Source organism: Accipiter gentilis, chromosome 9 (assembly GCF_929443795.1).
Source record: "Accipiter gentilis chromosome 9, bAccGen1.1, whole genome shotgun sequence".
In the NCBI taxonomy this organism is placed as follows: Eukaryota; Metazoa; Chordata; class Aves; order Accipitriformes; family Accipitridae; genus Astur; species Astur gentilis.
The window spans coordinates 32,437,143-32,462,962 of record NC_064888.1 but is presented as its reverse complement, the minus strand read 5'-3'; the positions used below and the strand labels follow the sequence as shown (position 1 = coordinate 32,462,962).

The 25,820-nt window shown below is 54.7% G+C and overlaps 1 protein-coding gene across 2 annotated transcripts in view; it reads right to left on the bottom strand.

Moving 5' to 3' along the window:
- Positions 1–10,993, bottom strand: part of MXI1 (MAX interactor 1, dimerization protein) — a 57,974-nt gene extending 46,981 nt beyond the window's left edge. Inside the window, exon 1 of one of the 2 annotated variants that reach the window (XM_049809880.1) lies at positions 10,706–10,993. In XM_049809880.1, the coding sequence (XP_049665837.1) occupies positions 10,706–10,889 (184 nt within the window). In that variant the 5' untranslated portion in view covers positions 10,890–10,993. Of the gene's footprint in view, positions 1–416; positions 898–10,705 lie in introns of those variants that run through there. The other variant, XM_049809881.1, reaches the window with a different exon arrangement.
- Between the last annotated feature and the right edge of the window lie 14,827 nt (positions 10,994–25,820).

The following is a 25,820-nucleotide window of genomic DNA, read 5'->3' as shown; positions in this document are numbered from 1 at the left end:
CTCCTCCTGCCCAAGCTTATCTGAACCGGACAAACCAGGTGTATTTCACTGTGCCATTGAGGCCGCTGCAAAGCCAGAGCCACCCACCACCATCCTTCCTGCCCGGTGGGAAACTTTCACACCAATCCCCACTTTTCCTTCCAGAAATCGCCTTCACCTCAATCTCCCCACCTCTGCAAAAGCCCTCCACCTCAGCCACCACCTCCAGGAGGACCTGTCAGCCCCGTCTCTCATCGAACCCCCCCACGATTGGGGATTTACCACCAGCCCACCAGCAAACACTCACTCTGATCCCCTTCTCCAGGGTCACTCTCACCCCTCCGGGGGGATCTCTGACCCCAACCCCTCTACCCCCCCCCCCCCCAAGCCCCCCTCCCAGAGGACGGCTATCCCAGCACCCCTCCTCCCCCCATTACCTCTCTCCCTTCGCTCCAGATACTCGGCCGCCTCCAGCAGCCGCTGGATGTTGATCATCTGGACCTGCTCCATGGCCCCCAGGCCGGCAGCCGGGGGACTCCGCGGCCCCGGGCCCCCCTCCGCCCCCACGCTCCCAGCTCCCCCGCTGGAAACGGGGGCGGCTGCGGCGGGGGGGAGCGAGGGATCGCCGTCTCTCCCCAGTCCCCGGGTCTCCTCACACCGACGGCCCTCTCGTCCCAGGGGGGCGGCTCTCCTGGGAGGGCGAGGGGTGGGCGCGCGGAGGCGGCGAGAGAACACGCGAGGAAATGCCGGAGGAAGAACGGGGGCCGGGGTCCTCCCAGCCGAGGGAGGCGGCGAGGCGACAGCTATTCGTGACCCAGACCCGTCCCAGCGCTGCCCCCACCTGCGAACCCCGCTCCGGCCCGGCCCGCGGCCCGCCCCGCCGCTCCCGGCCGGGATTTACCCCCACTTTGGGCCCTGCCAGCATCCAACCCCCTCGGCCCCCTGCGCCTGGCCGGGCTGGCCGGCTGGCTGGCTGGCTGGCTGGCTCGCTCGCTCGCTCGCCCCCCGCCCGGAGCGGCCCCTCAGCCCCGCGGCGGGACCGGCCCCTCAGGCCGCCCCGCCCCGCCGCGCGCGCCCGCCGCCCCCGCCGCCTCGCACCACTTTGTTTACCTCTGCCCAAGGCTCACGGGAGGGGGAGGGGCGCCGCCCGCCGCCGCGGGGCCGCCTGGGAAGTGTAGTTCCCCGGCTGCCGCCGAGCACTGTGGGACGGTGGCTGTCCGGGGTCGTCACCGGGCCCCACACAGACGCCGCTCGCTCCTTCCTTCCTTCTTTCTTCCTTCCTTCCTACTTTCTTCCTTCCTTCCTTCCTTCTTTCATCCTTCCTTCCCCGGCCGGGGCTGGGAGCACCCTCCGGGCCCAAATCCCCTCCCCGGGACAACGGCCCGTGGTGCGCCCTCACGCCTGAGGCGACGGTTCCTCGCCCAGCCAGGCTGCGAGGTGAGGGTGGCCAGGCCCTTGAGGAGATGGCCATGCGCCAACCCAGGCCCTGAGGCGAGGGTGGTCTGCCCCGTCCTTCCAGCTCGCAGCCCCTGGTGCATCAGCGGCGCAAACCCCCGCAGTCCGTAGGCCCGGCTGTAAATGGTGGGGTGGTGGGTGGGCATGGCGTCCCTCCACCGGACCACTGCCAGCTGGGGCAGACACCCGTGGGCGATGGGTGCTGCCACACCGCAGCCGCCTGCAGGCCAGAGCTCCACACCCGCCAACGCCCTGGGGGCGAGATGGACATCACCTGGGAGGCAGGAGGGACCCGCAGCCGCTTAATCCCTCTCCTTGCAAACACCAGGGCTTTCCGCAGGTAGAAGTGCCAGGACCGGGGCAAGGATAAATCAAAGAAAGGCTACAAAAGAAAAAGCTGCAGCCACAGGGTGGGAGCTTTCCACATGTCACCTGTGGAGATGTAACTAAAAGCAAGGTGCCAGGCTCTGGGAAGTCATACCTGGAGTGACCGATACAGTGTTTCTGATAGGAGGCAGAGGTGCAAGTCCCATTTTTTAATGGGAACACAGTCCTTTGAGACCATAGACAACAGATGTCACAGACAGCAATCTCAGTATGGGGACCATTCTGTATATTTGAAGCAGCACATAAACAAGTAACAACAGTGACCATCTCAACACTTTAATAAACCCTGTCACACCTACACCTTGCAGTCTGATCTCCACTCTTCTCAGCATCTTGGTAATGTATTTACGTCCTGATTTTCATACAGGCAGAAACTCTCATGATCACTTCTGTGGCTGAATTTTGCCAACTACTTCAACATTTGCTGGAATGGAGCTTAAAAAACGGTTAGCGTTTAACTGTATGACACTAAAATATTTCATCTACACTCATTAAGGGAACATTCGGAGAACATTCAAAATCAGACTCAGAACATCCAGAGTAAAAATCTGAATCTCAAACTGATACTGACTTAGAAACCGTCCAAGGATTGTTTTATAGTTCTAATTAGGATTATGTTTCATGGCTCTGAACTTTTAGGCTATGACTGCAAGCATTCCTCCATCAGAACGGGAGCTGGAAAAGTACCTTTAAAAAAACACAGAAAAGCTGAGACTCTCAATTAATGGCTTGTGTCTGGTAGCAAGAGCTTTAAGCAGAGCACAAAATGTCAGGAAGCTGAGGATGAAGTTGCAAGAGTTGGCAGCAGTCAACTTGAGAAGGCCTGAAAAAAGGTGGATTCAGGGTAGCTAACTTTTCTTTAAAAACATTTCGCTGATTCACCATTTCTGAGGTTTCCTCAGAAAACTGCAGGCTTGCAGCTGATGGAGGTAAAAATAATACCACTATTCAGTTCTTACACAGCCCTTTTCAACTCCGAATCTCAAAGGGTTGATTTGTTTTGTTTCTCTTAAGATGGGACAGTTGAAGAATAAAGGAAGCTGGGACACCTTCAGGGACATACCTCCCTCATTCTGCACTGCGGAAAAACAAGCCCCAGCCCTCACTCAGGCAGGACAGCCTCTGTTCACGTACTTACACCGAGCCAGACCACAGCACTTGTAAAAATTGGCTTTTGTGTGGGGCAGAACTCAGGGAAGGAAGTATTCTCTCTCTCCCCACCTCTTTTTGCTACACTGGAAACTGCCAATAGAGCAGATTGTTAAAAGCACATGGAAAGTTTCAAATATGAGCAGTCTCAGGGAGTACTTTTATGATCTTGGATTACTCACAAAGGGAAAAGGACACAGGTGCACACACCACTCTGCAACAGCGGGGTTAATGCAAGAGCATTTCTGGGCTGTAACTGTGCTTCATCTAACCTGCTTCCAAAACCAGGGAGCCATTTGCCTCCCAGGATTAGCAATACTAAACATTAAAAAAACCCAACACCGCCCCCCTCCTCCCCCCCCCCCCCCCCCAAAAAAAAACCAACCCATGATGGAGCCCCAAAATCACTGCAAGACAGGTTCTTGTCAGTATCCACCACTCATTTTTCTGATGGCACATTTGGAGATAACGTGGTGCCACTTTAGGGATCAAATAGGGAAAGCCATGGCTGGAAAATGAAGGCGTAGTTTAGGAACATATCAAAGTGTCAGCTTCCTGAAGATAGTTCAATATACAAAACAAGAGAGTATGAAGGAGGGGGACACTGATGCACATAGTGAATTAAATCAGCACTGGAATGAAGTAAGAGCAGGATCAGTTCTGTGTGAAATGATGTAGGATCAGCTCTTCCATTTACACATCAGCTCAGCTTCCAAGTCTTTGTTTCTGAAGTAAACAATGTACAATTAGAAAAAAAATTCTGTGTGAAACAAAGACAAATTTGAGAATAAACTGTGGGACATCTTCCCAAAGAAGGAGCCCTGAAGAGGCAGGCAAGCCAACCACGGAGCCACAGCAGATCTGCAAAATCTTTCAGTTGCCATCCCAAGTGCTCGTGTGGGCAGGTCAGCCTGCAAAATGCCAGAGTTGTATGTGAGAGAAACAAAAGTGGGTGGAAAGTGAATGGCATGAAGGGGCCCGATGCTATTTAACTGCTGACCAGAAACCCCCCGAAGTCACATTTTAAATGTGGTTGAGCAATCCACAGGCAACGCTGGGGAGGGGCTAAGGGAAGAGTATTTTAGGGGAGAATGAGATCATTTAATTTAGTGGCTCCGAATGATCTGTAAGTACAGTTTTCTGATTATAAGTGCTTGCTGCTTGGCATCCCTTCTGGCAGCTGTGATTCACTTTCATTGTGTGTTCTGCTGCTTCGCCCTTTAGAAAGGGGCTTTTTACATTTTATTAAATGGCACTTCGGCAGCCCTCCATTTCCAGCCTTAATAATGGATTTGTTAATCTCCCTGATAGCCTTTCCCTCCTCCTTAGCAACAATTTAAATATCCAAGAAGAAATCTGCAGTGCAGAAATCAATTAATATTTACATCTGAAACGCTGCTGTACTATTTTAATCAACTAGAACAGATGTGGTCTGTTTTTTACCAACATCACCATCACTTGCATTAAACTAGCATCTTCCATCAGGGAAATCTTCTAAGAGCTTTCCAGAAAGTAACGTTTTAAGCATCTCAAACCTGCAATGACTTTAGCTCTTTTCTTTCCACTCTGCAGGAAGGGAAACTGAGGTGTAAGCAGCATAATCGCTTGCCTGAAGACACACCCTTAGCTAGAGGTGGAACAGGAACACAGCTCACGAATCAAGATGCCCAACCCTCTGCTTTGAACACAAGGCTTAGAAATAACACAATGCTTTGCAACATCGAAGTTATTTTCAATAAGGGCAGTGCCTTTGGTTAAACTGCCTAGTTTCCCATCCCTTCTTCAACTTTTTCTAAAATCCTCCTATTCCCAACTCCTTGCAAACCTCTGGGAGGAACATAAACATGGCAGCAGTTGCAAGAGCTTCCTTTGCCCACCTTCAAACAAACCCTGCAAATTCTTAATATTGCTTTCAAAGCCTTGAAACCTAACACCCCTGCAACCAAGGCACGAACAGTGATCCCCAGTAGGAATCATTCTCTGCTGCTCCCAAATTAGTGAAAAGATTCCTTGATTCCCCAAATTTCTGAGGACAGCAGATCCATAAAACTCTTCAGTTTTTCTAGCCAGGGGAACAACGGCTCTGGCATACCTGAATATCCCACCTACCAGCACACACCGTAACAACCAGGTCTCTGTTCTTGTACTCATGACTGTACTCATGACTGTAGCAGCTCAGCATCGGAGGACTTGCAGCAGCGGGCTGGAGAACATCCCAAGTCCCACCTACTCAACACCCTTCCAATGCTTGCAATACCTTCAGTAAGGGACCTACACCGCCTATAGGACATGGCCTCATTTCTTATCCATGAGCCTCATTCTTTCGCAAGGCATCAGATAATCCCTTTCAGCACTCCCACTGGTGCCTGGAACCCATCCACCGGTGAGGACAGACGTTTCTCAGAGCCAAACCACCTGGATATCCAAGACTCTGAATAGGAATAAAGCGCGTGCTATATACCTCACTCTGGTTCGAAGAGCAAGCTCTGCCAATCAATAAGGCAAAAGCCACAGGTGCACCGGCTCTTCGGGCCACTTGCTCCTTTCATCTGGGAGATGTGTTGCTCTGTTTTCAGACCTGAGCTGTGCCCCAGTTTATTCTGAGTCAGTGACTTATTCTGTGACTTTGGTCAAGTCACTTGACTGATCCAGCTGCAAAATTAAGTAAGAGGACCTCCCATGAGAAAAAAATACATCATATACAGGATGGCGTCCCTCAGCTAAATAAGCAGAAGGTAGGGTTCTCCAGGCAACGGCAGAAGGTACTTCTCCACCAGCTCTCAGGATGCTCTGCTGACAAAGGATGTGATCGGTTCTCAGCAGCGCTTCTGGCACAGTCCCACAGTTTTACCTCCGCCCTATCATTTCTCCTGCTGTGGCTTCCTTCTGAATTTTACGCTGAGGCCCAAACAGCATGAGTCAAAATAACCCAGCCTGGAAGTGGCTAACACATGAATCACTGTGGCCAGGTCACGAACCAGGAGGAATGAAAGGGGTTTATTTTGAGCTGGATGAAAAATATATAAATAAAGGAGCCCTGTACTGCTCCATATATCACATCACCGTAAGATTCAAGACCATCTATACTGACCTTGAGCCACTTGTTCAGCCCTCATTGATCCAATGGCACCTCTGCGCACAGACTGAAGGCAGTCTTGGCTCCTTCTGCCCTCCGCTAGTCATAGTCTTCTGATACTTCTTTACTTCGGTGTGTCAGAGAAAGACCCCAAACAGCACATAAACAACGGAAGGAGACACATGACAAAGATACTGTTGACTCACCCTCAAGGCTCCGTTTTCCTCTCCTTCAGAGAGGATTATTCAGGAGCAAAGGACAAATCTAAGGTCACCCATTTGTTATTCCTGGTCAGAAGGTCAATAAACATAGCCAGTACTTGAAGAAGATTTAGCTATCTTCCGTGAGGGGCCAAAGTCCACTGTCCCATGCGTGCACACCTCTACTAGACTTGTGAGTAAGGACACCAGTCTTACAGTGGCTTGCTCGCCTTCATGCTTTTAAAAGAGGATATGGCAACATAGGTCTGTATCTGTAGTGAGATCAGTATGTATTACATACCATGTCTATTACAGGTAAGTCATCATATCCAAAGAATTCATCACGTGTTTATGCAACTCCTACTGACAAAAGTGTGAGTCCACACACACAAAGGGGATGCTTGGCACGTACTAAAACTTCAGCTAAGTTTACTCCAGATCCCTCTAAAGATATTTTCCAAACTCCAGCATTTCAGCTGCTACAGATTTCCAGCCATGCTTATTCATGAAGTGGCATTTGCAGAGGTTACAGATACACCAACAGAGCTGCCCTCAGCACAACTTTCATTTCTGAAAACAGCCACTGTAATTTTTTTCATGTGATGTTTCTATTCCTTAGATACCAAGCTTAAATTTCTAGAAACAGGTCATTTGGAAACCTTTCATGTCAGTTAGCAAGGTGTGTTGGGATTGGGTTTTGTGGTCTCACCCTAAGAACTGCAGCAAGCAGGCAGGCAGCACTGTTATTCATTTCCAGAGGCTCAACTGGAAAAATAATTCAGCTTTATTTCAGTGGCTAAAATAATCCAGTTTACCCAAGGAGTCTGATAACAGAACTCTAGGCTCCCTCGTCACCTTACCGTAATACAGATAATTTTTATTCCATTTTTTTTTTTTTTTTTAAGGCAAGTGAATACTACAAGGGTGGTTTCACTGCTGGTGCTGAAAGGGCACCCCTGAAGCATAGCGTGTCCCCCTGCCATAGCCCTGACGGTACATCCTACTCTGCTCCGTGGCTCTCAGCCCTGCGGTTCTGTTTCCACACCATCCAGCCAACCCATAGCCCGTCTGCTATTATTCATGACCACGACGATGGGATGTGGGATTTATAAATGCAAAAAAATCATCTCCTTATTTCTCCCTGGGCACCAAGCAGGGAGGAAACTCCTGCCCTAACTGGAAGTCCTGCCCTAGACATGGAAGGCTCCGCCACCCACCTCACACCACTGACCTGCAGGCAGAGGTGGGAAACCGGTGTGTTTTGGGGGCAGAAAAGGGCCTCGTAGCTGCTCCTCTACCACCAGAAGGTGTGACATGCACACTCTGGGATATCCAAGGGTTTGGATCCGCAAGAGACAGGGTTGCCTCCGCATCTCAGGGGGCCCTTCTACCAAATAGCATCCACTCCTCCTTGGGACAGTGTTTTAGAAAGGTGAATAACCGGGTACGGCCACCAAAGGCTTGGAAGAACAAATGCAGGCACTGAGTGCAGTTTATCAGAAACTGCGTAGAACTACTAGGAGAACCACCTGACCTCACCCAGCCATAATAGCCCTTCCTTAAATTCCTGCCTTTGGCTCCCAAAGCCCTTCACCTTCCACACAGCTGCGATGCTGATCCCAGCCAGCATCCCGGTGCTTCACCCAGCCCCGTCCCCCGTCCTGGCCAGGAGGAGACAGACATCTACCTGTTACCTCTGCTTTTTTTAAGACTGTGCTTCCTTGGGGCAGGGCACTGTCATTCCCCTACGCGTACAGCACCTAGCACAACAGGGCTGTGACTCAGCCACCTTCCTGATGGGAGTAACACCAAAATAGCTTGTTACAGCCCTGCGTAACACTGCGGTCAAATGACCTGGGCATCCTGCAGGAAGCAGGCGAGCACCGAGTCTGCCTGCAACCGAGTTTGGCCCCAGTCTCCATCACCAAACTTTTTTGAGCTGGTCTCCTCTGTTATTGCTAATTGCCAGGTCAGAGGCTGTAACGAGGAGTGACCAGCCATTACCAACGTCTCTGCCAGGCCACCAGCACGGGGTGCACTGAGCAATCACTCCTGCGCTAGCAGATGAAAGGGCATAGTGTCTATCCTCTTGGTGCAATAGCCTGAGCTCCGCATGCAAATCTCTTCCCAGTAAGACTATGTATATACGTTAGGATATAATCCTCCTGCTTCTGCAGCTATTCCTTAGTTTAAATAGGGCCTGTAACGCTCAGAGATTGTTTTCCAATCCCAGCAGCATTTTTCTTTGTTTGGGAGCAACACGTAACAGCTGCCTGGTTTACGACGGTCACGTTCTGAACAGCACGTTCGATAGTTGAGCCTTCGGTTAAATGGGACTTTTCAACCTAAAATGTCCTGATAGCAAATTAAAATATTGAAAGGTTTTGCAGAATTGCCTAATGAAAGTGGGGATTTTCAGCACTATGACCATGACGATTGTTATGAAAGCTTCAGTGAAAACAAGTGCTCAGGAATGGAGCTGTTCGGATGGAAACTCCTCTTTTCAAAATTTAGCCATAAAAAATCCTGTATCCTGCTGTCCTGCTCATTTTCCAGTTCCAAACAAGGAACCACATAAAATGATGCATTTTTAAATGGAGCGTATAAAAGATCAGATACTATCCATCTTAACGGCAAGAAAAATTCTACACCCTCCCCCTCCTGCAAAAAAGCACAGTTTTGACCGTTCCCCTGCAAGACAAGAGCTCTCTTAAAGAAAAAAACAAAACCAAACCAGCAGTCTCACACTTGATTTCCAAAGCAGCGGTGCTGCTGCTTTCACACGCAAACCCGATTTCTGCTGGTAACTCCTGTCATTTTCCTGCTCGCGGCTGCTGGCCGCGGTGCAGCTTAGCTCCTCAGACGCAGGGCTTTGCAGATTCATTACGAAACAACGATTAGCACGTGAGAAAAAAAAACCCACCTCAATATTAATTCAACTTTTGGAAAACAGCAAATATCAGCCTGGATTTGTTCTGGGCAAGCGGAGAACAAGGGCTTTCAGCCCATCACCACCGCGGCTTTAGCGGCAGAGCAGCCTCTCCGCAGCGGGATCCCCTTCCCTGGAAGCCTGCGTGCACGCAGCCGTTCCCGCAGGACAAGGGCACCCTATATGGTCACCTGCGTGGGACCTATAGCTGCCATAGGGGGGTGAGCGGCAAGGGGAGGGTGACGGCGTGATGGAGACGCGGGGCGAGGGACTCGCTGACCCCTTTGTAAAGTTAAATGAAAAAGAAAACGCAGCACACGCTCCACGAAGAGGAGGAAAAAAGGGGAAAACAGAAAACTGGGGAGGAAGAAAAAACGAGGGGAAAAAAAAAAGAAATAAAAAAAAGAAACAGAAAATAAAATCGATCAAAATAAAGACTAAAAGAAAGAGTAACGGAGAAAGCCCAGGAAAACAAGGGCAAAGCGCCGGGGGAGAGCGGAGCACGGGGCTCCCGGCGGCCTCTGCATGTGACACCCCCCGGGGGAACAGCGGCCCCCGGAGCCCCCGGGCTCGCCTCCCCCCCCCCCCCCCCCCCCCCCGCCGCTCCGCTCCGCGCCCCGCTCGGCAACGCGTGACGTCACACGGGGGACCCCGGCGCCGCGCATTGGCGGAGCGGGACGCGCGGCCCCGCCCCTCGGGAGGCCGCCGCCAATGAGCGCGGCGAGCTGCCTCCATGTGCGAACCATGTGGCTGCGGGGGCGGGGCGTCGGCGGGCGCAGCGCCGCGGGTGTCCGCTCCGCGCGTGGGGCTCCGCGGGCGCGCACCGCCGCGGGGGGCACCGCGGCCCCCTTTGTTCCCAGGGCGGCTGTTCCCTACGGTGCCGCCGTCCCCCGCGGCCCGCGGCCCGCTCGGGAGACCGCTCCGCAGGGGAAAGGCGCAGGCTACGCGCACCCTCCGCACCCGCGGAGCAGGGGGCCGGCGGGCGCGACCGGCCGCCGCCCCGCACCGGGCGCTCGCCCTGCCCTGCCCGGCCCTGCCCTGCGCTCCCCTCCCCGCCGGCTACCTGGCGAGCGCTGCCGCTTGCCTACGTGACTCTGCCCATGCCCCGGCGGGGGGAGCGGGGACGTGTCACCGCCTCCTCCCCCGCCGCTCCGGCTCCGCCACCGGCTCCGGCTCCGCGCGGGGCCCGCCGCCCCCCCCCCCCCCCCCGCCCCCAGACCCCTCTCCGCGCCCCCCTCCTCCTCGAGAAGCGGCGATGCCCCCCCCTCCCGCCGTCCCGCTCCGCTCTCCATCCCAAACTTTTCCCCCCGGGCCCGGTCTCCCCGGTCGCGGCCGGGTGTGTTTGGGGGGGGGGGGGTGTCCCACGCGTGCCTCCGCCGCGGGGCGTGCAGGCCAGCCCCGGCGCCCTTTGTCACTGCGCCCCCGGCCCCCGCAGCCAGCCAAAAGTTTGGGTTATCATTTTTCTCGCCCCCCCCCCCCCTCCTCCCCACCGCCGGTCACGCACACCCGCGGCCACGAGCCCACACTCACTTTTATTCTCCTTCTCGATCCGCTCCAGGTAGCTGGCGGCCTCCAGCAGCACCTGCACGTTGTAGAGGAAGGTGTCCATGCCCGCCGCGGGGCCCGTGTTGCAGATGTCCCCGAGGGGGCACCGGGCCCCTCCGGCCGCCCCCGCGCCCCGCGGCTCCCTCCGCGGCCGGCCGCGCTTCCCCATGCCCCGCCGCCGCCGCCGCCGCCGCCGCCTCCCCGTGCGGCGCTGCGCGCGCGCCTGTCCGTCTGTCCGTCTTCTGCCGGCGAGCCCGGCGGCCGCCGCGGTCCTAGCGCTGCCGCCGCCCGCCCCGGCGCTCTGTCGCCCCACGGACCGCCGTCCCGCCCCCGCCCCCCCCGCCGCGGCCCGGCCCGGCCGCGCCTGCGGAGTGCGAGCGCTGGCGGCTGCCCGGCTCTCGGGGCGGGAGGGGGGGGACACACGGAACCGGCGAGTGGCCCCCCCGGCAGTCCCGGGCTGTCCTGCACCCCCACCCCCCCCGGCAGCGGCGACGACCCCCTGGAACCGGGAGGGGGGAGGGGGGGGGCGGTGGTGGTGGCGGCCCCCGCGGCCCCGGGGACGGTGGCACGGCGGTGGCGGGGACAGCGTGGCGGGGGGGGGGGGGCCCGCCGCACCCAGGACCCAGAGGCAGAGCCAGGCCCCTTGTCACCCTGTGTCACCTCCCGTCGCTGCCCGAGGGTCCGTCCCTGCCCGGGGGCCCCGGGTGACAGGCGGGCTGGGGGGTCTCTGCTACGCCCAGCCCTGGGGGGCGGGGGGGGGCAGCCCCCGGCTCCGGCGGACCCCCGGCACGAAGCACCGGCGGTTTAATATCAAATTACTGCTCCTTTTTTGAGCGATCCCCCTAGAAAGCCCTCTCTGGGTTCAGGCTCCAAAAGCAGTTAATAAATTAATTTTTTCGGAAGCGAATCACAGCTGGAGAGCAGGCAGGGGACGCACCAGCCTCCCCCCGACCCGGGGTCAGGGCCGGGCACGCCGTGGCTGGGGCATATCCTTATTTTCCCCTTGTTTTGCATCCAGGCAGGTGAAGAACGAGCACCTGCGCCCCGGGGAGAGAGCGCAGGACCTGACCCGGACTGAGGAGGAGGAGGAGGAGGAGGAGGAGGAGGAAGGCGAGTCTTCGCACTTCCACAAACCGTCAGCGGCCTCGGGCCTGCGAGTTTGGAGGGGACAGCAGGAGGGGACCCCGCTGGCACCGGGCCGGCAGCAGGTGCCCTCCGACCCCCTCCTGGCTCCGCTTCCACCCGCGGCGGCAACTCCCGAGCCGTGGGGCTACACCGGCAGTGTGGAACCCCGCTCCTGCCCGGCCGGTCGGGTCGGTCCGGATCGGCCTCGGAGCCCTGCGGGAGCGACCAGGGCGAAGCATCGCCCCAGAGATGTGCTGGGGCTCGGGGACCTGCGAACGCCCGGCTGCCGGGGGGCTCCGCCGGCCTCGCGGGGGCCAGCGCTGGCTGGAGGTAAGGAGAGAAGAGAGGTCGCGGTGGAGTTTAAAAGATGACCTGTTAGTGTTAATTGGTACCCGGAGCCCACAGAGTCACAGGCACCTGAATCATCCGAGAGGGGACGATGCCCCAGACGGCGGCGCGTGCAATGAAGTTCCTCCGGCTCCCAATTGCTGGGGGCCGGCAGGCTATTTTTGGGAAGCGTGGCTGCAGGATTTTGTCGGTCACGCGTCCCTTCGCAGGGCACGTGCCGGAGTTGGGCTGGCTCTCCAGGCGGCTCAGCCCAGCCTTGCCCGTGGCCGCATGGTACCTCCGCGCTGGCAGCAGCACGTGGCCGACTCGTTCTTCCCAGGCTGCTGCCGCGTCAAAGATGCCGCGACTTGTCCCGTCACCGCGTTTGGCAGAGTGACGCTACTACCACCCAAAACGGGCTGATGGATGGCACGGGATGGACCGGCAGTGCCTGGAGGTGGGAAGTGCTGGGAAAATTAGGAAGCGGGGGGGGGGGGGGGGGGGGGGCATGATGGATGAGCTGGATTTAGACGTGGCCTGGAGAAGAGTGGGGAAGGCAGAGGTGAGAGCCCGCTGTGCCGGCAGCGGAGCAGCACGGCGGGCGTCTGGCCATCTGCAAGAGCAGGATTTCAGCTGGAAGAGTACGGGTTGACCAGAGCAGGGGTGGAGGTGGGAGCCCGGCTGAGCCATAAAGTACATCCAGGCAAGCAAAGGACTCAAAATGTACTTGGCTTTTACTAACTCCACTAACTAGCTGAGATAAGACCCGATTCCCACTTTACAAGCGTGCACCGGCAGACACTCCCATTAAAACATCAGGCAGAGAGTCTCTGGCTCTCTAGTTGCCCAGAGACTGAGCCGGGAATGTGACTCTGCTCTAACCAGCCCTGGCTGCATCCACTGGAAACCTGGGCACAAGCGGCTGCCCAGCTTGGCGTAGTGCTGAGGACATCTTTCTGCCTGCTCACCAACGGGGAAAAGGCTTTCTGTGACCTTAGCTTAAAGTATGAGAAGTCGTTACTGAAAACAGATCAAAGGCAGCAGAGGCAGCCAGCATCAGATTGCTTAAAAATCATGAGTCAAAAATCTCTGCCCCTCTCCCAGAAGAAGATGAGGATGCGTACGGCCATCTGGAGTTCATACTGTAGATCCCGCGCCTAATGGCAGCATCCTGTTACCTACTGCATTTCTTGATCCTCCTCATGCACCTGTGCAAACCTTCTGGGATTTTTTGAATGCTTTGTATGAATCGGTGCTGATTCAGCCGTCAGTAGCAGGTAGTCCTTTTCCCAGTGTGACATCCCCAGGGTTTGAAGCCAGAATAATCATAATTTTGATTCCCTTCCCTTCTAGCTTAAGTCTGAGAATTTTTTTCTTTAAAGTTACTTCCACAGAGTGAAGTGATCTGAATTATACGTCTCCTCAAACAGCTTGCCCTGGAAGGGTTCGAGCAGCTCTGCCGTGGCTGGCCAGGCTGCGGGAAGTCCCCGACGCCCCCAAGAACCGTGGTGGGTCTGGCCCAGCATTAAGCCCCAGCTACCAGCCCCAGAGCTCCTGTCTGAGGGGGACCATGCCCCGGACTCTTTGATGCTCTGTTTCTCCTAACATTTTTTCTCTGGGCATCCATCCTTGTCCGCCAGTGGCAGGACACTGAATTGGCCTGGCTGTCCTCGTGCTTTGCTGTGGTGGCCCCCAAATCACAGCTCCCACCTGAATCCCGGCAGCCCGTGCCCAGCTGGGTCCGTGGTGGAGAAGTGTTGGAGGCTGCGCCTGGACACTTCCCATGGGGACGGTCCTTGTCCCCATGAGGTTTGTACTCGGAGACAGCCCAGGGCAAAGCACGGCTCAGGATCTTGCCCGTCAGTGATGCCAGGAGGTGCAAGAACACTTGCCTGTCCTGTCTGCTCCTGGGACAGCAGAGGGTTATGGCGTTTGTTAGGGAATGGCGTAGGGAGATCCCAGCATTTCCAAGGGAAAGGTCCAAGGGCAGGATTTCCAATGGAACTGGCTCCGGAGAAATGGCGTTTCCAGGGGATATGGGCTGGGGAGTACATTGCAGAAAAAGGGGCGGGCAGGGGAAAGCACACGGACAGATCAGAGGGGCAACGCAGAAGGAGCGATAAGGGAGGAGGTTCTGCAGTATCGCCAGCTCTGCACATCCAGCAGCCGTGGTCCAGCACCCTCATCCACGGCAGCCTTCTAAATACAGCCAGTTAAGGGCGTGCTCTCTTTATTTGCCTTCTCCTTTACTTTGTTTAACCGTTGAGCTCACCCTGAAGTCTTATTGTCAATTTTTTCTCTGCAAGGCGATGGTGGAGCCGCTTCTCGGACAAAAGTGGAGGGACCGAGTACAGCCCCGTGGGCCCACGGGAATGGGCGACGGGGTGACCCAGGGCGAGCCACTGGCACAGCCCCACGGCCCACGCCGTTGGCACGGCTGCCGCTGCCCGGACATGTTGCCAAAGCATCGCTCACCACGTGGGAGATGCCTGGACCTTTTACCAGCAGCCTGTGGCCGCAGGCCGCCCTCAGTACGGCATGGCACGGCGAGGGGAGCGTGGCCCAGGGGTGCGGAGGTCGGGTGCCTGTGCTGCTGCTGCCAAATTCACACTTGTGGAAGTGGGAAAAAGAGCCAGCCCGTCATTTGGGCATTGGGCCAGGTAAGAGGTAAGATTGCCGGAGCGCTTTTGTTTTGGAGTGCTTTTATTTTGCGGTGCTCCGTAACACAGCAAAGTGTGGGTTTATGTGCAAAGCTGCCCAGCGGTGTGAGTTGCCATGAGAAACTATCGGGTTAAAGCGTGAGCATCCCACTCCGTTCTGCAGTGGGCATCTCGTGCGTGTGTGTCGTGCCCTCGTTGGGCCGAACGGTGAAAAACACAGCCACCGCTCTGAGCAGGAATGGTGAGTCCCCTTCGGTGGGTGTATTTTGATATTGTTCTGGTGGTATCACGCACTCACAGCTGCGATTTCCCCACCTCACAGGTGTTACCTGTTCAGTTTGTTCCAGTGGCAGCACCAGGTTAAATCAACCCCTGGACAGACCTGGCAGGGTTTGGAAAGGGTTTGGAAGGGTAGGAGCCAGGACAACCCTGGGTTTCGGTCTGCAAAGGCTCCTAGAGGCACCTGCTCTCTCTCCTTTCCGGCTAATCCCATTGTAATCCTTTTATAAAATTTCACCTGCCTTTAAAAGTCTGCTGCTGCCCTTTTGGAAGGACGAACCTGTTTTCCAAGCGATAATTGCACTGCCCATCTGCCAAGGGCAAGGCATATCTCACTGCACAAGAATGATACCAATATATTAAAAAATTGTTTGGAGGACTATCATGTCTTTTTTTTTTTTTTTTTTGGTATGGACACAGTTGTTGTTGCGGTGATGGACTAGAGCTCGTCTGGAGCAGTTGTACCCTGGAAGGAGAGCAGATCTCTGATGGATCCTGGGTGTATCCTAAAGGCTCGACTTCACTGTTGGACCCGGGAAGTTGATAAGCTCAGGCCCCAGCCAAGAAGCTGCTACTGCTGCTGCTACCGCTGCTGCTACCAGGATGGTTATTCCAGCAGCGCTAGTGGGCACCGTTAGCCCTCGCGGCCCCTTCGGGGGATGCCCAGCAGTACTCCAGCAACTTCTGCCTGTGGGTCGGGATCTTCCCACACCACCACCTCCACGAGGACACGCTGTGGGTTGCAGCAGGGAAGCAGGAAGCCTCCATCCCTGCTACGAAGCGTGGCTAGGAGGAAGAGCATTTTGGTTTTCAGCATTTCTTTTCCCACTCTGATACCAGCCTTTTCACTTCCAAATATCCAGGCACTCATTTTTTCATTTGCAACCTGGTTTGCAAAAAAATCAGCCCCTGGACTTGGCATTCAGCGGTGCGTCGGGCCGTAGGGGTTTGTTTGCAGATGAGCTCCATCCCAGGAGATGTGTTACAAGCAGCACTATTTGTGGTCAGCCAAGTGGTCCCAGCCCGACGGCGAGCGCAGGTGGTGCCCGGCTCCTCACCCAGGTGTGATTTCATAGGGGTACAGAAATCTGCCAGCACAGAGAGATGCACAGAGGTCAGTGAAATCTTGTATTTCATCTTTTTGGTTTCCCATCTTTGTTGGTGACGATTCATGATCCTGCTAAGGCCATCGCTGCAAGTTTTCTCCATCATCAGAGGTTCAAAGCGTGGTCTCTGTAGGGTAGCCAAAACCAGCCTCAGGGTCTGGCTGCCAACAGGTTTGGGCTTTAGGAGGTCAGGGAAGAAGCGGTTACCAGCACTGGGCTTCCCCGCCAGCCTCTGTCCCCTGTGTGCCCAGAGCACGTCCATAAAACAGCTCCCGAGCCCCCGGGTGTGGGTGCAGCAGTCCATCAAAGCACCAGCGTTTCTCCAGATGTTGGGGACCCAGCCAGCTCTCGGACACTTCCCGGAGCTCTCCCTTTCCTGATGACACTCATTCTGTTGGTGAGTTATTTATGGGGAAGAATCCAGCGTTACTGATCAAACATTTCCCTTCTTCAAAGAAAAAAGGGAAAAGGCTCATGGCAAGAAAAAAAAAAAAACTTGAGGAGAGGTTTAAAGAAGATGTATTTCTTCATGTTCCAATCAGAATATTTTTTTTCACTTTTTCAAAGCACGGAGAAACCTCATGGGCCATCAAACACCTATCCTCATTTTGAAGAGGAAGAGCAGAAGAGGAGGAGCGTTCCTATTTTCATTTCCCCTATGATATTAATCCGATTTGTTTCAAACTTTTAGATGAAAGTTTCCAGTTCAACCCACGGATTTTGCAAGGAGTCAGCCGGGAAGTTTTGTGGGCAACGTTTTAATGGCCTGCGAGTATCTCTGCTCCTGAGCATCCTTCACTAGTCAGTAATTAATAAACCAAACTCTCCCCAGCACCGGCTACAGGCTGTCCCGCCAGGCCCTTGGCTGCCAGCCACTATTGCCGCCTGTTGTCCCCGGTCCCCAGGTGTGACACAGGGCCGGGATTTGCAGCAGGGCCACGCGTCCTTCTGTGAGGCAGGTAGATGTTTGCAGCCAAGGGTTGCGGGTCTCCTTAGAGATGCTGCCAGAGCCTGATTCTCCCTTGGCCGGACCTCGGCGTGGGGGGATGCATCCAGCCCTCTGTTACGAAGCCATCGTTACACTGCCCTTTCACTTCACCAGTAGCTCCCTAGATGTAAACAAGAGATCAGAATGACTTGGTGGTGCCCCAGGAGGATGGCACTTGCCAGTGTTTCAGGTGCCTGCCCCAGCAGCCCTTCCGCGTGGGGTTGCTCCTCGGGCTCGTGAGCGGTCCTGATGGCTCTTTGCTGGGGCTCGGGGAAGCGCCGTGGTTTCGCCGGGGGAGGCTCATGCTGCCCGGCGCTGCGGCGGGCACAGCAGGCAGCAGGGAGGGTGCAGCGCCTTTGCGATCTGTCACTTGATGCTCTCTTTTCTTTGTGTGCTAGAAATCACTAAGCCAGAAATGGTGTTGATGTTCCCTCTCGCCTGCCCCTGTCTTGCCCAGCCATACTGTTCATCTCAGATCCATTTATGCTGCTATTATTTACAGCTTCATCCTTCTAGGACCAATAAAGCTTCTCCTCCATTTCCTTTGAAATCCCTCCTCGCAAGCTACCTGTGTGGTGACTCCCAATCTCCTCTGACGTTCATTAAGCAAACCTGAGCTATGATCTCTCCTTTTACAATAAGCATTTTTTTATTCCTCCCCCCCGCCTCCTAATTGCCCTCCCTGCTCTCCATCTTTGCAATTGTAAGTTTTCCGTCTCGGAGGCTGTGAGCTGGCACAAGCTCTTCTTTGCTCTTACTGGTTCTTTGCTGTTCATGTCTGGCCTTTCACAGTAGTTGCTACGCAGTAGTAATATAAAAATAATAAAGAATTTTTTCTTGCCCACCCTTAAGGGAAAGCACACATATGGTCTAAAATTGTGTTGCGCCAGCAGAAAAAAAGCACATCTCTTGGTGGGTGGATTCACTGCTGAATATTCCCGGCAGGTCTGGGTGGCTCCATAAGGGGTGGATGGGATCTGCCGGGGTGGGCGGGCGGATGGAAGTGGCAAAAGGCCCGAGACCGTGTCCCTGGTGAAATGGGCCAAGTGGAGGATCTAGTTCTCTGGCTGCTGAACTGAAAACTTTACACCACTCCTAGGAATAGGCTGATTGATCCTCGAGTCTAGGCTGGGGGATAAAGAGAAGGTCATTTGACATTGCTCCAGGCGGGAAGAACTTGTAATATTTGCAGTGTGCAATTTTGCAGGCACTGGTTTTTTGGGGTTTTTTTTATGTTAAACTCGATGTCCGTGACATCCAACACATCGCTGAGATTTGTGCTTTCTGGGCCGGGGCTGTGGGGCTGTTAGGACAAGACCTGGGGAAGAGCATGGAAACAGGGACCCACACCTCCCAATGGATGGTAGTTGGAGCCTCTTCTTGCTTTTGAATACCTTGAGTACCTCCCCCCAGCTGGCCTTTTAACTGATTTCATAGCAAATAACCTCCCAATCCCCCTGTGTTTTGATGCATTAGCTCAGGATGGGCTTCCTGAGGCCCTGACAGCTATGAAACCATGCATCCCTGGGACCATGCACAAATTTTAGCTGCTCAGGTGCCTCCTTCTTCCCTTTCATCCCCCTGGGTCTCATGTCTCAGCAAGCTGGCTGCAGAAAATAAAGCCTAGGGGAAGAGAAAGGCAGTGGCTTTACTAGGAGGAACGTCCTGGGAGGTTTCCAGCTGTTCTCCCACAAGATGACGGAGCACATGGAAACAACACGCAGGGGTTTGGAGGGACAGGGGCTTGGTTTTGCCCTCCCCCGGGCCATCCCTTCAGCAATACCTTATTTCTGCTTTGCCAAAGCTTTCAGAGCTTGGACTCATTGCACAGTCTGTACAAAGAGGAGATCCCGGCATATGCACAGACAAGTTAGTTCCCTTGGATTTCATGGCTAAATTGGGGTTTGCAATAGCTGGGGCTGGCGTTAAGGTGGGGAAACCCATCAGGGCAAAGCCGATACTTGACTCCAGTAACGGTAGCAACAAAGTAATAGCGAAAAATTACCCACTGCCCTTCACAGGCAATCCCCAGTTATTCTGAATAAAAGGATGGATAAAGGTTTAATTTTAAAAATTAATTAAATTTTAGAAAAAAAAATGTGCTAAAGGGGTCATGCCCAGTCCTGGTGTTACTGCTGGCCTGCAGCCAGGAGAAGGGGTCAGTGCCCAGGGAAAGGCTGCAGGAGCCTGATGGGCACAGGCTGCTGGGGTGGCTTTGGGGTCCAGGGGAACACAAGGGTGCTGCTCTTGGCCCTACTGCCGTGCCGCGGTAGGCAGAGGAAAGCAGCCCCTGGCTGCGATGCCAACAACGTCGGAGACCAGCTGGGGAAGGGAGAACGCAGCTCGGAGGTGACAGCACGTCCTGGGAGGAGCTCCGCTTTGGGAGGAACCTTGGGAGCAGCTGGTGCCACCAGCCACTGGCTCTGCTGGGTTAGCGTGGGAGCCACGCATCGAGACAACTCGTGAGTCTCGCAGTGTAATTAAGGTTGCCTAATGATTTCCTTCATTTCTCACCAGCATCTCCCTCCAACACCTCCGTGGCCTGTGGCACGGCTCGCTGTGCCTCTGCATGCCACTGGCAGGCAGGTGTTGACCCCAGGAGCTGATGCAGGAGGGTTTCCTGGCACATCCCAAGAACAGAAAAAGCACAGGAGCATTTGGATGCAGTTTTGCTCATAGAATCTCAGAACGGTTTGGGTTGGAAGGGACCTTAAAGACCACCTAGTTCCAACCCCCCTGCCATGGGCAGGGACACCTTCCACTAGACCAGGTTGCTCAAAGCCCCATCCAGCCTGGCCTTGAACACTGCCAGGGATGGGGCAGCCACAACCTCGCTGGCCAACATGTTCCAGTGCCTCGCCACCCTCATCTTTACTTGCTTGACCTCCTAATATTCGAATACAAATAGACCGGCCCCGCTGCTACTCAGAGCACCTGGTGTCGTAAGGGGAGGGCGAAACCAGAGGGGATCTGCTGGGTCATTTTTGTCCAACTATTCTGAGCAGCCGCGTCATATAATCCCCTTCACAAATTTCCCAGCCTCCCAGCAGCCCCCACCAGTTAATACCCATTTGTTCATGTGCCAACGTTATCTGCGGTTTAAAAGCTATTCTCTCTCCCCAGTATTTCCCTACGGTTTCCTCCTTGTCTTCCTCTGCCCCCTCTCACTGTAACTAAGGAGAAGGATTGTGCATCCTCCCAGGCTGATCCTGCCCGGCATCCTTTGCCTTCGCCCCAGCCGTGGCTGATGGTTGCACCAGTGCCACAGGCAAGTCACGGCATCTTGGCTCCAGGTTTGCTGCCCACAGCCACGCTGCATGGATGGCTTCCGATTTCTTTCCAGTCGACTGAGATCCTTGCGTCTTATGCCAACCGTGTCGCAGCAAGACCCGCTGCTGCCGGTCCCAACTCCCCTTTCGTGCGGGTCCAGGCTCCGCTGAGTGGGGGGGTGACACCCCCGGCCCCTCTGCTCCCCTTGGCCACCGCGTCACCCACTTTGCAGCTCATTCACTAATCCTCACCTGCTCCGGTTCCACTAACAACATCTCACATGGCACTGTCAGATATGTGTCTGAAGAAGAGATTTGATCTGTTCCACTGCCTGGCCTAGAAAAATCTCTGGTTGTAAAGGACAAAATCAGCGTGAGCCGTTCATTGCACTTTTAACCCTTTCCCCTTCCTCTCTGGGCCTCTGACTGTTGTTTCTTCCAAGACCCCAGATGCCATATGATCCCCCAAAGAGCCAAACTGCTTGCAGAGTAAAACCAAATAAAATGCCCCCAAACCAATGTGCAGGGCAGGAGAGAGTGACTGTGAGTCCCTGGCAGGGCTGGCCAGGCAGCACACGCCTTGCTTAAATCAGCAGCTGATGACGGGCAACATCTTCAGCAGAAACGTGTTTGCTCCGTGTTACTGACTTGCTGCCCCGTGTTGGGTATTTCCCCTCTCGAGCCACCCTTCGTTAAGAGCTCGCAAGACACTCTACAAACCTGCGGGTGTTGACTCTCAGAAAGCCGGTGACAGGGAGGAATACAAATTATCTGCTCTATATTTCAGACTGCTGAGCTCAGTGGCAGATGACTTGGTCCTCATCAGCCAGTTTAAATCCTTGGCTGCGATGAGACTCTGATGCCAATTTTCTCATCGCCTGCTCCAGCTGCTGGACTGCTTCAACATGAACATCACTTTGACGATGCTTAAAGATGCTGTTTGCAAAGGTTCTCCTCTAAATCTACCCAGAAATGCTTTCAGCACCTGCGGGAAGCCGATTCCAGAGATCCTGGTTCAAACCTACCCTTGCTTATTTATATAACACTGAGAAAGCACTCCAGCCCGCAGAGAGATGGACCCATCCCTCAGAGTGCTCACGGCCTCTGGGAAATGGAGAAAGAATGATTTATTGGGGTGCCCAGGATTAGCAACAGGATTCGTTGTCTTCAAAAGAGTTGAGTGATTCAGTGTTGGAGGTTGTGGGACGGAGACGTGAACGTGCTGCGGCTCATGGCGGGTGAAGCAGGATGGGGACAGCAAATCCCGCCTGGGGACGGTGCGGGAGGCTGGCGGGGTGGGACGGCACTGGCACGAGATGCCATAGAAAAGCAGGGTTGATGTGATGGGCAACGGAGCTGAAGCACTAAGTCATACGGGGGCATACAGGACGTGGCCACCCGGCACCACTGCCAGCGGGAACAGCCCGCAGGGCTGGAATGGCTGGAAAGCGGCCGGAGAAAGGCAGAGACGGAGACTGCAGGGCGAAAGCAAAGCGTCCCGTGGCTGCTGGTGAGCCAACCCAGCACCACGCAGGATGGGCATCGCCGGCCATTTGGGCTGAAGTCAAACCGGTGAAAACTCGCCGGATCCAGGCATTATCCCTGCCCGCTGCCTGCCAAACCCTGCCCTGCGTGGGTTTCACCCAGCCGGGCAGCCAGACACGGCGGAGGTTAGAGGACAGACATAAATAAAAAGGTTAATATTTTCCACCCGTCTCTCCCAGCTGCCATGCAGATTGCAGCTGTTTCTCCCCAGTCATGTTGGCTGCAATACTTGTTGGGTTGGTATTTAATTGCCTCTCCCTAACGACGCATTAGGCAGGGTGTAATTTGCCGGCACTGGTCAAACAATACAGATAAACCCGGTTTGCACACAAAGGCAGCAGAGCGGGGAAACTTCGCCGTCTGATTCTGCTCCCCTTTGGAACTGATGGCTCCAGACATGGGTGGGATGCGAAGCGACGGACATCTCGGTCTTCAGGAGGAGGAAGGAAAATGTCAAATAACAGGAGACTCTCGCTTGTGCTGCGGCGAGCTGGGGTGAAGCTGTAAGTGCCCCCAAGGTCACCAGGGCTGGGCTGCCGTGTGCCAGCTCAGGGGCTGGCCACGTGTTGTCACAGCTCAGCACATCCCTTTTCTTGGACTTCCTTTTCTTCTTCCTCCATTTCAGGTGTAAAGATATTTTAAGATTTCTCTTTTTGCTATTTTTTAACCTTAGTGGTGTGAACACGTCTATGGGAGATGGCAACTTCGGTCTTGCTTGGGAATCACCCAGCTGGAGATTAAAAACCCAACAAGTCTTTAACTCAGGAGGCAGAAGGGCTGCCATAACACCAGTATGGGCCCTTGGTTTTTCTTAGGACCTTGGCTTCAGCAGAAGCATGTAAAAAAGGAACAAAAAAGGGAAAGTGTCATCCCACAGCCACAACTGCTCACCCTGGCTCTGCAGCACCGTGATGCTCTGAGCATCGCTGCCCTCCCCGGCTCCCCTCGCACCCCAGGCTTCGGCCAGGGGAGAGAGATTTCACCTAGATGCTATAGATAAATGAGAAGGAGGGAGTTAAAAATTAGCCTGCCCTTGCAATGCGAGCGCTGAAAAAGCAAAACACGCCCTTCCTTGTACCGGCCCAGGACACAGACCTGTGTTTATGACCATGTCTAATACAGCCATGTATTATGAAGAAAGATAGAAATGGGCAATCCCCAATATTGATACAGAGAGAAGGGCAATTGCACAGATCACGGGTGGATTTTAGTGTTCCTTAAATATTTACGCAAACTACACTGTTAGTCAGAATTGCTTTTAAAGGACTGCAAATTTCCAGCATGCAGGGAGCTTTAAAATGCTTGGAAACGAAGTATCACCATTAAAATTAACCGGGGAATCACCTGTTTTTGGACACCCCAAGTATTTTTAGGACGGTGGGTGTGCGATCCCGCCTGCGCAGCAGTGACTCCCGTGGGTCACCCTCTCCGTGCGTGGGTCTGCAGGAACCCAAGTGCTCTGCCCTACCCTGCAGAGGGGAGACTTGTTTGGGATGGCACCAGGCTCCCGCATCCCATCCCCGGGCCGCTCAGCATCCTCCTCCTGTCACTAACACACCACAGGCGGGCGATGAAACTGGCTGCTTCGTCACCAAGTTGCACATTAACACCCACACCTACAACGTGGGGTAATTTATGGAAAACTGTCGGATAAACCTGTCCCGGCGCCCGGCATCCTGGCACCTGGTACCTGGGGTGCGCCCGGGCGCAGGGGCCACCACCGACGCCTCTTTGGACACAAGTTGGGAGGAAGCAAATAAACAACAACAAAAAAAAGGGGCTGTTTGTTTGAAGGTCTCTGGAACAGGAGGAAATCAAGTGTGCGTCAAAATGGAAAAGCACAAAGCCAGCAGGGAAACGGGGTTTATTTTTAACCTTCTAGAGGACAGCCACGAACAATGGGGTGGGCGTTTTTTTTATCCCACCCAGAAATGGAGTCCAGGTCGGTCTGTCGCCCGCCGGCACGGCGGGACGGGCTTGCTGGGGAGCCCCGGCCGAGCGCTGAGCCTGTGGGATCCAGGGGGTCTCCAGGATGCGGCTCCGCTGGCTGTCCAGAGCCGTACGCCTGGCAGGCAGGCACGGGACGCTTGCCGGCTTCCTCCAAAGCTCCTCCGCACCAAAAGCTCTACGTTGGCAATGGTAAAGAGCTGCACAGCACCCACAGTGCATGCTTCCTCCCTTGGAGCACCCACTGGCGGGCAGGTTTGGGGGTAGGTTCCCATTCCCGCGCAGCAGCAGCCCTGAGCATGTTTCAGAGCCGGCGATGCAACAGCAAACCTCGCTCCTGCTCATCGGGTGTCCGGGAGCTGTCGGACCGTACCGCACGTCCTCTTTTCTAACGATTTTTCTCTTGCATAGAGGGAGCGTACAGGTGAGCCATGGCAGGTTGTGACCCAGTGCTGTTTCCCAAGCGCGGGAGCGGAGGCCGGAGCGGGCAGAGGTTCGGCAGTGCCGCCGGAGCAGCTCCCATTCGCTATGGTCCCGGCCGAGGGGCCCTTCACCTCTCTGCCCGTCCTCCGAGATATTTTAAAACAAGGCCAGGAGACGCAGCCAGCCACCCCTGGTTCGCGGCATGCTCTGCTGTGCAAAGTTTAAGCTGGGGTGGATGGTAAATTAAAGAGGACCCTTCAAGCCCCAGTGAAGGAACTTGATGATCATCTCAGTCCTGTCTTACCCTTTCTTCCCTAGCCAGAAGGAACATCAATATCTTCTTCAGTCCAAACATTTTGGAAAAGCACCCTCCCCAACTATTTAAGCTGGGGTTGTCCCTCCCTGTCCCCCTCGCTGCCACTCAGCCCTCGGACAGGAGCCAAAGCAGCCGCCGAAGCTGAGCCCTCTGCCCCGGCCCAGGGACGGGGGCTGGCAGGCACGGGTCTGGACCCGGCCAAGGGTTCAACTGCTCCGCTGCCTTGGGACAAGAGGGGCACGGCTGGAACCCAGAAAATCAGTTAGCCAGGTGTTTAAGGCCATGTGGGGAAAGCTGAGTGCATGGGTAAGAGCCCTGCAGAATGAGGCCCCAGCAAAGAAAGTTTGTGACTGCAGCTCCCTGCTGCCCAAGGCAATTTTATACACATAAAAATTAAATCTATGTAATGGAAATTCTTCTACAGGCTATTCTTACTTTAAAAATGTTCTTTTTTGAAAAAAATAACATTTGCACAAACATTATTTTCCCCAGCAGGGTTGGCTGAGGAAGACAGCAGTCCTGGAAAAGATGAAATGAAAACGGAAAAGACAAAGCTGTTTTTGCTGAGAACTTTAGAAGCTTCAGTGCATATCTACAGGTATCTGCATACACATGTAGACACCCACCCCCATAAACACACACTCCCATTTTTCCTATCCATGTTAAATGCTCTCTCTGACAACTGCAGCCGGATGAATTTGAGCAGCACGCAGAATTAATGAGACCGTCAAGGTAACTAACAGAGACAGAAAAGAGACACCGTGCCGATGGAAGAGCAATGGGAGGAAAGGAGCCGTCAGGAACTTGACGTTATCCCTGCTGCCCGGCAAGCACAGCACCGGGCATCGCCGTACCCCGGCTCTCCGACGCGGCAGCCGGCCGGCAGGGAGGAGTAATCCTTCCCGGCTGCTGGGGCTGGAGCGCAGGAGTGGCTGTCCCAGCCCCTGGCTACAGCCCTGGCAGCACTTTGGTTAACACGGAAACTAAGAGGTGCTGTCATTCCTGTAGGACCGGGGGAGTTACAATGTCTAATCCTAAAATCAATTTGTAATCACATCTATCAAATTAGAGGCAGCTGCCAAAAATGGCACGTACGCATGCATTCATGTTCCTCG